This window comes from Ictalurus furcatus, chromosome 21 (assembly GCF_023375685.1).
Source record: "Ictalurus furcatus strain D&B chromosome 21, Billie_1.0, whole genome shotgun sequence".
Taxonomy (NCBI): Eukaryota; Metazoa; Chordata; class Actinopteri; order Siluriformes; family Ictaluridae; genus Ictalurus; species Ictalurus furcatus.
The window spans coordinates 19,717,162-19,731,864 of NC_071275.1; the positions used below are offsets into that span (position 1 = coordinate 19,717,162).

General features: G+C 44.8%; 1 protein-coding gene across 1 annotated transcript; it reads right to left on the bottom strand.

Moving 5' to 3' along the window:
• Nucleotides 1-2,780: 2,780 nt before the first annotated feature.
• Nucleotides 2,781-12,575, bottom strand: camkvb (CaM kinase-like vesicle-associated b). Its single transcript, XM_053653469.1, has 10 exons — nucleotides 11,982-12,575; nucleotides 10,858-10,989; nucleotides 8,994-9,068; nucleotides 6,064-6,202; nucleotides 5,782-5,902; nucleotides 5,250-5,325; nucleotides 4,307-4,443; nucleotides 4,110-4,188; nucleotides 3,872-3,959; nucleotides 2,781-3,304 (listed from the first exon to the last, which is right to left on the bottom strand). Exons 1-10 carry the CDS (start codon nucleotides 12,074-12,076, stop codon nucleotides 3,026-3,028), a joined length of 1,221 nt encoding a protein of 406 aa, XP_053509444.1. The 5' UTR covers nucleotides 12,077-12,575; the 3' UTR covers nucleotides 2,781-3,025.
• Between the last annotated feature and the right edge of the window lie 2,128 nt (nucleotides 12,576-14,703).

Here is a 14,703-nt window from a genome sequence, read left to right on the forward strand (position 1 = left end):
ACAAAATGGAAGCAGATCATCAGTCTTATTGCAAGCTTTCGTTAAATGTCAATAAACATTACGAAGAGAGAGAAAAAAAAGTGCGTAAGGAAGTAGCAGAGCTAGTCTGTGGCTCCGGTGAGTGTACGTAGCTAGCGTTTATTGGCCGACGAAGCCGAGAACATAACGTAAATCAAACCACCAAGAGTCACGCGGATTAGTGAGTCATTTCATTTGTGTTTACCTAGTTTAATAGCTATATATAGCTACTACAGCTTCTGTAGGCCACGCCCACAAACGACTATAGTAGCGCCTACAAGAGACACGAGTGTCACTTGTCATTAGCTAGTCTTAACGTAGGTTTTGGCTCTAATGGGTGGTCTGACAAACTTCGTAAAAACATAATACGGCACCGCGTCGACGTAACGACGTGTCACGGTTGACGAGGGCTCGCTAAAACAGTACTGGAATGCAGCCATGGTGAACCTCCCGGTATTCCGACACTAACACGAGCACATTTAGGCCGTCCGAACAGCGCAAGAGCGAACAGCAGGAACACGCGTCACAGTATCGCAGTAGGTCGACTATTGCTCTGGTTTATGCTGGACATACTCTCACTCCTGTCACGTTACCACACACACACACACACACGTCCGTCTCCTCGGTCACACCGGCTGAACCGGAGCAGGACACGGAGTCCGTGAGTTTTCCCGTGTACTTCATGCTAAAATGCATGGAAATGTCTAAATAAATACGGAAAATATATTAAACACGTGTTCAAATAAGTCGAACGGATTATACCGTACAATGGATTAATAAATATATTTGTAGGTTATAGTGTTTTAATACAGAACTTATGCACACATATAAAGAATGTTGTTTTATGTCCTTTAAACTAATGATGAAAATGTGATTTCTTTTTTAAACAATTCTTCCATATATTATATATTTTGTATTATTATATACGTGTTAGAATTTCGGCGCGTAGACAGTAAAGGAATTATAAACCGAGCACGTCCTAAGCGTGGGTTGAGAGATTAAATGAACAGTTTTAAATAAATAAATAAATAAATAAATAAATAAATAAATTTCCCCAACATCGTGTAAATATAGTTGCTCAGCCAAGACATTCTTGGAGCTACTGGCTACGACGCTGATGTTGCTAACAAGTAATGTATCACTTATCTCCGAATCCAAAAGTTCTTCAGTAGGTTCAATCTATAAACGTGGACCTCGTCGTGAGGACCTCACCGTGTAGATGAACCCTGGAACGATATTTGGGCGGCCATCTTGGACAACCCGAATATTTTTTTTTTTTTTTTTTAAGAATTTTTCCTAAATGCTATTTGGTATCAACACCAAACCCCACTCAGGCTCCGCCTCTCGAAGTGGAACGTGGAGCTACTATCTTACAAAATAATTTCTTTAAAAGTGAGATTACGGAGCTTAATGACGTTTGAAGAAAAAAAACCAAAACATTTCCACTATCTTAGCTTCGTAGCTAAAAAAAAAAAAAAAAAGCAAGCGTAAGCCGCCGAACATGTCTTGGCTGAAACGTTCGGTGAAAGTTTTCTTATAGTGAATATTTAACGCAGCTGCGTGTCTGACATCGCACTCGGTTTAACGAACACAGACTTCTGACTTCTGACATTCTTCGAATGCATAGTAGCTAAAACACCGAACACGTTACGTTTAACCAACAGACAGAATAGCGTTCTTAGCAGAGCATGGCTTAACGCGACCTAGCCGAAACAAATTAACCACTGATGTGTAGCTCTCGTGTGGCGTTAAATATGTAGAAAATGTCATTTACAAAAAAGAAATAAATGAATAAAATCACTTTCTATGCATACGATGCCATAACATCCGATTTGTGAATGCCGTTTTTTATCGTTTGCCGAGCTACCATGCGGATCTAAAGCTAGCTGTGCATTTTGTTCCCACTGCATACTTCAAACCCTTTAACTATCAAACGAACTACAGCCTAGACAGCTAAAGTGTAGCATGTAGCACGTTGTCCGCATGAATCTCCTGTTATTTAATGTGTAAATATTTAAATATGCAAATAGGACATATAGAAATGGCGGAACCAGGAGGGACAAAACTCTCCGTGTAAGGCCGATAGTCAGACATCTTTGTCGACGCACAGGTTGGCAGGACTTGTATGAAATAAACGGTAATTTTAAAACGCATGCTGTTTTTGGCTACGTCTCTATGGAGTTTGGTATTTACAGAAATCTTTACAAACGAGCCACGACGTGCTTTCCTGAGCACAGGAGCCAAGCTGTACCCAGAGGTGCCAACATCGCTGAAGACATGCGAGATAAACGTTTGACGGGATTGCTAGTTAATAATAAGCAGCTCCTCAATCATTTTCTTTAACTAACCAAAGAGACCACAGTTCTATCCACCTCCTTTCTACTGTACCACAAGACCGAGGCTCGTAAATTCAACTGAAGTATCCTGACCTCTACTCTAACAGAAGCAAATCCGTCCTTTCCCCTTCGGTGACTTTCGTTTGCATTTGGTCTAGCGTGAGAAAGTAGAAAAGCGTCGTTTTTTTAAAGAATTTTAACAAGGTATCGCCGGAGTCAGAAATTGTAAATACTACAGCTATCGTAACGACTAATACTAATGTTGGCACCTCTGAGTAGCGACAAATATTGTAAGGCGTACATCAAAGTTTGTTACTATACTAAAATAATCCCACGAAAGTTTCCCAATATTAGCAAAGTAATACCCTTTTCTGTTTATTTCTTTCTTTATTTTTCTTAAATCTATATATGTATGACAATTAACGCGAAGCAAAGCCTCGTGTTTTTGTAGAGCGTGTGACAGTATGGCTTGTAGGATTAGCAAATACAGCTGTCGTAACGAGAAAAGACAGGGAAGCTCAGGAAAAGACATCGACAAGGTTCTGCAAGACGACGCTGGCGCTGCTAATGTTACCGTGAGAGCGAAGCAGGCTCAGGGTGACCATGCTAGATGCTAATTTACAGAGCTGAGGGTTTGCTGCGAGAGATGTGGCTGGGTAGGGGGACAGACTTTAACCGTTCTGCTCGTCTCCGGTCGGTGTGGCGAAAGGCGGAGGAGCTGGAGATTCACCATTGCACCGTGATGAAGAAGCTTCTGCGTTTGGTGCCTCCAGACCAGCAGGGGGCTCTGTGCCTGCGGGGGACGTGGAGGCCTCAGCCGGAGCCTGGGGATTTTCCTGTGCTCCTCCTGCAGGGTTTGCGGCTCCCTCGCTGGGCTGAGCTGCAGCGGCAGTTTGGTGGTGCTCCGGAGCTCTCAGCCTCTTCATGATGGTCGTGACTCGTACAGCTTTCTGAAGAAGAGCAATCCAAGCAAAGAGGAAGAACGTTTCAACGTTTACGGTGAGAGGATTGATCTTTTTATGTTGGATGATAGATCTCAATTTTCCCGCTACGTATAATCGTAACACAACGTTTTATTCCTTTTATACAAACGATCATTATTTCCATCTACACCAGTGCTCCCCAACCCTGTTCCAGCAGACCTTCCTGCAGGTTTCATCTCCAACCAAAATCTAACACACCCATTTGAGGTGAACAAAGACTTCCTAAGGAAATGATTAGATGGTAAGGTGGGCACCATGATGGTCTTCAGGAAGGTAAAGCTCCAGGAACAGGGTTGGTGACCGCTGAGCTACAGCATTAGCAAGCCATTAGCTAAAAGTAAACAATATCACAGTATCGCATCCCAAACTGCAAAAACGACGTCCAATCAGATCGTTCCTTCTCGCCGTATTCCTCAGTGAAAGGAAAAACGATCCACTCCTCGGACGTGCAATAATAAAAGATGACGAACAAACAAAACAAGTCCGTGACTTGAAGAAAGTCTATCGTAATACAAATTGAGCATAAATAAATACCTTCCACTTGGCTCGTGCGAAATTCTTCTCCATCTGTGCGCACACGTTTTCCTTGATGTTTTTATCTGAGGCAGCGTTTCCGGATATCCTACAGAACACAAAGCAAATTCAGATACGGAGGAGAAAACTTTCAGTCGTATTAATTACCCGCAATAAAATGCAACAACACACGCCTCGGCAAAACATGCTGCAGAGACCATGGCTAGGGGAAAATGAAAAAAGATCAAAACATCAGTACCATTCATGGTTGATGGCTTCCTGCGCTGTGAGTCTCTGATCTTGGTCGACCTCCATGAGACGCGCGACTAAACTTTTAGCTGCAAGCAGATGAGATGTTGCATGTTGCTTTAACTAACGGCAGTACAAATGTAAAATAAATAAATAAATAAATAAATTTTAACGTAAAGTAGTTTTTCCTCAGTCTTCGTAAATCACCTGAGTCAGAGATTTCGTCCCAGTACGGCGAATCAAACTCGTAATCTCCTGCCAGAATCTTGCGGAACAGGTTCTTGTCGTGGTTTTCGTAATCGTCGTCGTCGGCTTCGTCGTAGAACGGAGGGTTCCCAGAAAGCCTGCGGTGAGAAAATGAAAGGTGGCTATTATCCAGTCCGGACGGGATTTCGTGGATAGTTGCGGCTAAAAATGCTTGCTTTTTTTTTCCCTACGGCTTTTTTCAAAACTTGCAGAGATTTCGTGCTTATTTCGCGTAAAAGCTACTTGAATCTGCGAAATCGCAGTCGCACGGAATTGTCTTTCACATGCGGTGCTGTTTGCTGGTAAACGAGATTTTTTTAGCTGTACTCGTGATGACGTCACATGGCGCGCCTCGGCCCGGATCTGCAGAAAATCTGCGGTCGTTTTTGAAAAATCGCACGCTCCTCCGAATATCGCGGAGTTTGCTCGATTCTGCATTCATTTCTGCGATCGCGAAATCCTGGATGGACCGATTAAATAAGAGAAAACGTTTCCAGATTATGTTTCGTTCACGGTATGTTCACGTCCGTTTTGAGCCTCCAGCCGCCCTTTTCCCTCCTCGACATTCCTTATATGGTTAAAGCTTCCTGTTCTTGTTGATTCTCTTCAGTGATTGGTTCTCTCTGCTTCTCATTTCCTTATTAAGTCCTTTGGTTTCTACTCAGTACGCATAAAGATCTGCAACTCTACACCGGTGTCATTCTGGTCTAGTCTCTTGCAGTGCTTTTCTGATTCCTTCTTTCTTATGTTCTCCTGTTTGTTTGGGGTTTTTTTTTTTTGTGCATTTCCTCCTACTGAGTGTTTTTGCCAAGTTTTCTTGGCCTGGTATCCGATCGTTACTGGAATTAACCAAATAAGCACTTTTCGAGTATGCACGAGTGTGGATTTGCGATTAGATACTCACAGTATGTACATGATCACTCCAAGAGCCCAGCAGTCCACGGGTCGGCCATATCTCTGTCTCCCAACAACTTCTGGAGCTAAACGAGGCACAAAAAAAGGCACCAGGTAACTCCAACCTTCTCAGTCGAGCAGGATTTCTACGCTCCAGTCCCGCAAAGTTTCCCTTACTCCCAACACCACAGAGATCTGGGTAATTATCTGATGGACACGTGAACAGTCCCAGTAAGCCTGCGGCCCTCAGGACCGGAGCTGAGAAACGCCATCAAACAATGGATCGAAACTCTTAATAGATACCAGCTGGTGTTCTATCGATGCAAGACTATACAGTATACCACTATCAGTGTCCGATCAAAACCTATTCAAATCTAAACACTCTTAGAAAAGCCGGACCTTCAAGCATTCTTTAAGGGTTAAATGAATATTCTTTCTGATATGGAAACACTGAAACGTCCCCCAGAGGGACCACCGAAGAAGCCTTAACGGTTCTACGTTTTCTACGAGTGTACTTTCATGACACGTTCAAAGCATCGTACCTAGGTACTCTGGAGTCCCACATGGTTCTTTAATAAGCCCGTTCTCAAGCTTGGCCAGGTGGAAATCACTGATAACTATTTTGGAGTGCTTCAGGCGGTTGTAATACACCAGATTCTCCAACTGAAACAAGAACCAGTGTTATTAAAATAAACCAAATGAAGTTTGGTTTTCAAATCATAAAACGTGTGATGACAATTCATGTTTGTCATTTTTTTACGTTAAAATCTACCAGTTGCAAACGTTTTGCCCACGTGACCACCAGGGGGAACAGTGCCGTGTACCTTCAGGTTGCGATGGACGATATTGAGGGAGTGCAGGTACGCCACAGCCTCCAACACCTGCCGAATCACGTTGCTGGTGTCTTTCTCAGAGTAGTATCCTTGGTCCAGGATCCAGTCAAACACCTCTCTACCTGTAGCACTGAAACGCAGTCAGAAACGAGAAACATCCACGTTGTCATCCGCGATGGACTCCTGAGCAGGAAGGTGTAGCTTTTCCTACAGTCCTACAGTTATAAATCCCTTCTAATTTTCACATTCTAACTCTAACGTGCATTCCTTTGCTTTTAGCATTAGCAAGGACACAGCGTTGAACACGACACGGCAAAACTGAGGCCCGGAATCAGGGCCACGGTTATTAAGCCGGCCTTGCGTTTCTAGATCATGCAATGAGGATTACCTTCAACACTTGATCAGTGAGGTGAGGGAAAACATTCAGGAAATATAGTGGCCAGGCAGGAAAAAAAAACACACCCTTGAAGTAGTTTTGCTGCAGAAATCTAACAAATGCAAATCCGAACCCATACAGATAGAAAGAACATGGCGGCAGTGTCTCGTTAGATGAGGGAGAGAGCGTTGTTGAGAAAGCGAGAGAGAGAGAGAGAGAGAGAGAGAGAGAGAGAGATATGTCGGTACAGTGTTTCTATCTGACATATCCTCAGGCTATATGTGCTCAGGTTCCTGGTGATCTGCCTCAGCGCTGCAGGCTCAGCTGGAGAAAAGGAGAGCAGCATCTTACAGTTGGCAGGAACAGGGATTAATGTGGAAATACATCCTCATGATGGAACGCTTTCTACCTTCGCGTAGCAAGCGCTCATTTGCATACCCATGAGTCCGTGTGGCTGTCTGCTATTCTAGTGTTTATGAGCATAAGTGTTTGCTGTTATACGTTCATGGCTTGTCCATCGCTTTGTGTATGTTTTGTTTTACCATCCAGTGCAAGTCCGTTGGGTTTTGATGGCTTTGTTTCCCACTGTTTTTTTTATGATATAAAACATAACTGCTAAGAAATACGCCGTCAAAACCCAATCCTTATCCGGCGGAAACGAGCCTCGCTTCTTTTCCATTGCTTTTAGGTATGTAAAATTTTGCTGACACAAGAAGAAACATAAAGATATCAACACTGGCGTCTGCTTTCCTTTTGATCGAGCATTGCTTGGAGAGTGACAGGCAAAAGTTGAAAAACTTTCAAACGTATCCGTCCCCATGAGAGGACATGGGGTTTGTTGAGGGGACCTGAGAGGACATGGGGTTTGTTGAGGGGACATGAGAGGACATGGGGTTTGTTGAGGGGACCTGAGAGGACATGGGGTTTGTTGAGGGGACATGAGAGGACATGGGGTTTGTTGAGGGGACCTGAGAGGACATGGGGTTTGTTGAGGGGACATGAGAGGACATGGGGTTTGTTGAGGGGACCTGAGAGGACATGGGGTTTGTTGAGGGGAACTGAGAGGACATGGGGTTTGTTGAGGGGACCTGAGAGGACATGGGGTTTGTTGAGGGGACCTGAGAGGACATGGGGTTTGTTGAGGGGACATGAGAGGACATGGGGTTTGTTGAGGGGACATGAGAGGACATGGGGTTTGTTGAGGGGACCTGAGAGGACGTGGGGTTTGTTGAGGGGACCTGAGAGGACATGGGGTTTGTTGAGGGGACCTGAGAGGACGTGGGGTTTGTTGAGGGGACCTGAGAGGACGTGGGGTTTGTTGAGGGGACATGAGAGGACATGGGGTTTGTTGAGGGGACCTGAGAGGACATGGGGTTTGTTGAGGGGACATGAGAGGACATGGGGTTTGTTGAGGGGACCTGAGAGGACATGGGGTTTGTTGAGGGGACATGAGAGGACATGGCGTTTGTTGAGGGGACCTGAGAGGACATGGGGTTTGTTGAGGGGACCTGAGAGGACGTGGGGTTTGTTGAGGGGACATGAGAGGACGTGGGGTTTGTTGAGGGGACCTGAGAGGACGTGGGGTTTGTTGAGGGGAACTGAGAGGACATGGGGTTTGTTGAGGGGACATGAGAGGACATGGGGTTTGTTGAGGGGACATGAGAGGACATGGGGTTTGTTGAGGGGACATGAGAGGACATGGGGTTTGTTGAGGGGACCTGAGAGGACATGGGGTTTGTTGAGGGGACATGAGAGGACATGGGGTTTGTTGAGGGGACCTGAGAGGACATGGGGTTTGTTGAGGGGAACTGAGAGGACATGGGGTTTGTTGAGGGGACCTGAGAGGACATGGGGTTTGTTGAGGGGACCTGAGAGGACATGGGGTTTGTTGAGGGGACATGAGAGGACATGGGGTTTGTTGAGGGGACATGAGAGGACATGGGGTTTGTTGAGGGGACCTGAGAGGACATGGGGTTTGTTGAGGGGAACTGAGAGGACATGGGGTTTGTTGAGGGGACCTGAGAGGACATGGGGTTTGTTGAGGGGACATGAGAGGACATGGGGTTTGTTGAGGGGACATGAGAGGACATGGGGTTTGTTGAGGGGACCTGAGAGGACATGGGGCTTGTTGAGGGGAACTGAGAGGACATGGGGTTTGTTGAGGGGACCTGAGAGGACATGGGGTTTGTTGAGGGGAACTGAGAGGACATGGGGTTTGTTGAGGGGACCTGAGAGGACGTGGGGTTTGTTGAGGGGACCTGAGAGGACGTGGGGTTTGTTGAGGGGACCTGAGAGGACATGGGGTTTGTTGAGGGGACCTGAGAGGACATGGGGTTTGTTGAGGGGAACTGAGAGGACATGGGGTTTGTTGGTCACTGAATTCAGGAATAAAATAATCCCGTTAAAGGTATAAACCATTTGTGTAGGGATTAACCTCAAACCTAACATGTTTTGCAGGTGCATGTTGATGCCGAAGTTGTCCTCTATTAGACTGATATGAAGCAAATCTGTTGTGTTAATGTAGAACTTTCCATGCACGACTTACAGCTCCAAGAAGAGGAAATATTCTTTTCTTGTCTCATAGACGTCCACCAGCTGGAGAATGTTAGGATGCTTCACCCTGAAATGACAACATGAAACCAGGCAAATGAGACAAATAGGAGAGGCATTACTGCAGAAAGGGAAAGTATCTATCTATCTATCTATCTATCTATCTATCTATCTATCTATCTATTTATTTATTTATTTCTATTTTCATAAGTAGCTGTTGTGTGTTTTAGGGGATAAAGCAAATAGACAGCTGGTGTATGGCAGATTATGTGTCTGTCAGTCACAGTGAAGGAGGTGTGGCCTCTGTATCTGTCAGTCCCAGTGAAGGAGGTGTGGCCTCTGTATCTGTCAGTCCCAGTGAAGGAGGTGTGGCTTATGTATCTGTCAGTCACAGTGAAGGAGGTGTGGCCTCTGTATCTGTCAGTCACAGTGAAGGAGGTGTGGCCTCTGTATCTGTCAGTCCTAGTGAAGGAGGTGTGGCTTATGTATCTGTCAGTCACAGTGAAGGAGGTGTGGCCTCTGTATCTGTCAGTCACAGTGAAGGAGGTGTGGCCTCTGTATCTGTCAGTCCCAGTGAAGGAGGTGTGGCTTATGTATCTGTCAGTCACAGTGAAGGAGGTGTGGCCTCTGTATCTGTCAGTCACAGTGAAGGACGTGTGGCCTCTGTATCTGTCAGTCACAGTGAAGGAGGTGTGGCCTCTGTATCTGTCAGTCCCAGTGAAGGAGGTGTGGCCTCTGTATCTGTCAGTCACAGTGAAGGAGGTGTGGCTTATGTATCTGTCAGTCACAGTGAAGGAGGTGTGGCTTATGTATCTGTCAGTCCCAGTGAAGGAGGTGTGGCCTCTGTATCTGTCAGTCCCAGTGAAGGAGGTGTGGCTTATGTATCTGTCAGTCCCAGTGAAGGAGGTGTGGCTTATGTATCTGTCAGTCACAGTGAAGGAGGTGTGGCCTCTGTATCTGTCAGTCACAGTGAAGGAGGTGTGGCTTATGTATCTGTCAGTCCCAGTGAAGGAGGTGTGGCCTCTGTATCTGTCAGTCCCAGTGAAGGAGGTGTGGCTTATGTATCTGTCAGTCCCAGTGAAGGAGGTGTGGCTTATGTATCTGTCAGTCACAGTGAAGGAGGTGTGGCCTCTGTATCTGTCAGTCACAGTGAAGGAGGTGTGGCCTCTGTATCTGTCAGAAATGGGTGAGGAATTTTCTGTCTCAATCCCAGTGACAGAGGTGTGACCTTCAACTCCTCAAAACTTCTTTCTATTACCATTGAACTGTTTATAGTTGAACTGAACCGAATTGTATTCCATCATATCGCATCATAACAGCTCTGATCATATTGTCGGAGAAACAGAGACACTCCCACCTAGATGCTTTCTAACTCTTCTCATCATTATGGAATTAGTGTATAAATATAATGTCGTTCAGTAAAAGCAGTGTTAAGTCTTCTGCCAACCCTGTTGTTTATTTCATAATGCTTTGCTGCAGATGCTCATTAATGTGCTATTATTAATCCCGAAGAGTAAAGCTTTTAGGAGATTGCAAATGATGCTACACAAATCACGCATTACAGAGCAGGGGGACCGGCTATGAAGAAACTCAGCCTGGCAGTTTGTAGTGCGATGACGTCATTGTGCTTCTTCACAGAAATAGTTTGAGAACATCTGCCTCATCTCTTCTTTTCTCGCCACTCTATCTAGTCGAAACTGCTGCATCGGCACGAAAGCATCTCGAGAAAGCACCTCAGACTCTCACTGCCTTTCTATAAAGCTGTCCAACAAATGTCACTGTAAATTTCTTCTTCAGGAATATAAATGCTCTTTACAAATCATAATAAAACCCTCTCTCGAGGTGCCCTCTGAACTCACATCTTCAGAATGAAAATCTCATTCTTGGCAGCCTTGCGCACTTTCCTCCCGTCCTTCTTCAGGAACTTTTTGCAGGTGTACATTTTCGATGTCGTCTTGTCCTTGGCTCGGAAGATCTCGCAGAACTCTTCCCTTTGAAAAGAGCAAACAAATGAACACTGAAGGGAAAATGGTAAGAAGTGGATCTTTGTTGAGTTTGGACGTTTGTGACGGCACAGCAGGTTTCTTGTATCTTACAGCCTCAGTATAATGGTTCTACGTATAAGAGTCTAAAGCATAAGGAACTTGCTTTACAGTGGAACCTTTGCATTTTGCTGTAAGATTTTTTTGGCACTTTTGCAAACAAAACAAAAACAAGCTTCCATTTGGGAATGTTCTTCCGTTTGTTCCAATTGGATAAACCTTAAATGTTCTCTCTAGGTCTCTTTAACAGATGGTTTCCCAAGGAGAATCCCCTCTAAATAAAAAGGTAAAACACGTTAATTGTCTGGAGAGTTCTAGAGGAACTCAGTTTTTCTCATAGTGCACTTTCGATGGTGTCTTTTACATTGTAATCTGGCATTTGGGAACCTAAATGCGAACTAAAATGGAGTAGTGCACTTTATTTAAGATAAAAAGTAAATGGGCACAACAGTGACACAGATTTGTGCTCGCAATCTACCCACAATGTCATAGCCAGCAACAAAAATTCAGCCCTAGTGTCTGAGTGGGAGGGATTGCGTTACTCTCTCCTGTCAATCAGAGCAACGCTAGCCAATCATGGGCATGTGTGATTTAATGCGTGCATATAAAGATAGTTAGCAATTTTCTCCAAGCAGCTTTCTGTGTTGTACAGGAAGCACATGCTGACCTTCACTCTCCATGATTGGGAGCTGTTGAAAGAGATGGCTGGGGGGCGGGGATTGGGAAATGACCAAATTGGGAGAAAAATGGAGTAAATGTTCAACGTGATAAATCGAAGATAACTGAGTCACTAGTATGTAATGGATACATCACATACTAATCCTCTATGGCCAACATGACATTTACATCTTTATCCTTTCCGCATATCCCTGCCTTTACGAATATAATCATATCTCCATTGGTTTTCACTTGGGCGATATAATGGGTTCAGAGGTGCTTACGATTTCACAATCTGCCCCAGGTCATATCTGTCGGTGATATCCGTGGGACTGTTGTAGTCCTTCTTCTCTCCGAGCGTTAAACAGCCAAACGGCATGGCCCTCCTGGGGAGAGAAGAGAGAAAGACACACGCATAAAGAGTATAATTGAGAGGTTCATGAAGAAATACTGGACGTAGTAGGACATGGAGAAGAAAGGTGGAGAAAAAGAAAAGACATTCCTCTTCTATTCGAATGTAAATTCAGGACCGGCCACATTCGAGACAAACTCGACTCTAATATCACACGCGGACCCTGAATAAATCAATCAACCAATCAAATACAAATGATTTCTACCACAATACCCATCACTGTGTGCGGTGTCAGACACTCGGCTCGTCTCCAGGACCGTCCGATCCCATCGGGGGAAATCAACGCTGTGCCTGAATAGCGTTACGAGTCAAAGCTTCCAAATTCAGCAGCCAGAGAAATAGCATGCGGTACCGTGGGACTCGAACCCGCCAGCGAAATTAATTTACTTCAAAACGCCCAGAGCTGGGCACGGCGATGGTGCAAGCGTGTCTCGCGGAGAAAGACTGACTCGGGACTCAGGGGAGAGGAAAGACAATCATGAATTCCAAAAATGCATGCTGAAAGGAACTGCACTTTTCAAAACCCAAAAGAATGACGAAATAGCCAAAAGGGGAAACAAAGGACAGTGCAAATGCAATATGTAGGACATTTCAAACGAGAAAAACTGAAAAAAAAAAACCAAACATCTGTTAAGAACTCCTTGACGAGACATGAGGACAAAACCTTGGCGCAAAAGAGTCCGAAGGTGCTGATTAATTTTCTATAACGGGTTTATATTAACGCGCTCGGTCTGATGTGTACGTTATTGTTTATATAGCAACAGCTCGTTCGCAGGGACTTGTACGGCGGCGCAACATAAACGAACACGTGTAACGGTCGACGATTTCTCTAAGGAGACGTTCATTATTCATTAATGGAGACGTTAAGCCTTAAGCAGACGTCTTCAGGACAGAGTTGTTTACGCTTCTTTGCGGTTTCTCGGGAACGTGACAATCTGCTCTTACAGACGTTCCACGGCATTATATATAACTATAGATGGGTAGAAAAGTAAGGTGCGTTGTTGTTTGATCGATAAATAAAAATGAATTGTTGGCAAATTGTGACATAAGACACTTTTTCGCCACTTTGGGCCACGCTGTTGTCGGAAAATAATCAGCTTCGGGGTGAACACGGTGACTTTTCTATAACAGCGTGACACAGATTCCTCACGTCTATCTCGTAATCCTCTGCAGTGACAAGGACGATGCTTGTAAAGAACCTCAAGATGGTTGGCTTTGATAGTGATGGCACCATACAGTAGTGTGTGTGTGTGTGTGTGTGATAGGGGTATTGGGTGTATAATGGACTGTCTGGCACACGCTCAGCTGCATAACTACGTTATTATCATCTCACGCTGACCCCGAGGCCTCTGAATCCCCAGGAGGACAAGAGAAATGGCGATCGATGTTGCAGGATTTGCAGATAAGCTTCAGAAAAAAAAGAGATGAAGAGAGAGAGAGAGAGAGAGAGAGAGAGAGAGAGAGAGAGAGAGAAGCTTAAAGGCACTAAAAGACCGTTTCTGTCTCCGGCCCGAGCCCTCGCCACTGACAAATTGAAGTTTCCCTCCAGATCAATGAGCTTGTGCGTCATGTAAAAAGCATGGGCTGAGATAAAAGTGTGTTTGGCCAGACAAAAAAAAAACAAACAAAAAAAAAACAATCGATCTGCGTAGTTAAAATGGTCAGTTTTTCTCTCCACTCGGATAAATGAATTTAAAAAATAACTACTTACACAATTCAGTAATAAATGGGGTTTTAAATGACCGCCATGGCTCTGAAGGTCCTCCTTTCTCCTGGTCCAGAACGAAGGATAGCTTTTTTTTTTCTTTCCTCCTTCTAACAGCATCCTTCTCCGTTTCTTTATTCTCCTGATAATCACCGTATTCAAACCGGCCGCGACCGGCCTTCAGACACGCACGCAAGAACTCAGTCTTTTGTTTCCGTATTCTTCACGTTTGACGCCTGAATATTAATACCGTCATTCGGAATGTGACACGATATGACCTGCTGTTCTATTTATTTCACTTTGCTTGGCATTAACCCGGCGTTCACGCTGGCAAGCGTGTCGCAAGGCCCTGACGGAAGAGCGGTATGTGAGACGTGAAGGCATGACTCCGCAACAAAGAGACAGGGGGACAAATTATTCATGCAGTGCTGAAGAGACAAATCTTGAAGCAATCCTATAGCGCAGGCCGTCCTCTGTGGCCTGAAACCTCGACTCACACGACTTTTATTTCCTGTCTGAGTCATTGAATCGAGTTTTCCATTTAGAAATGTAAGAAAGGGGTGTGGTCTCTTTTTTCCCTTGGGTTTAACTGCAAAATAAAATTAATTGAGAGAGAGAGAGAGAGAGAGACAGAGAGAGAGACAGAGTAGGGGTGTAACACAATACCATGATCTCTATCTATGTCTGTTTAGACGCATTTTTAAAAATAGAATTATGTCCAGGTCTGTGACTTTTAGTTGGTTCTATGTCCTGAAGCTGAGACCCTGACCACTAAGGTACTAAGGATGAATGAAAGACGAATGCATGTAAATGCATCGCTCACGTACACGTCATCGAACATGGTCTTCGTTCGTCCCGCAAGCTTCGTGTCAGACCGCTCGCTTAAAAA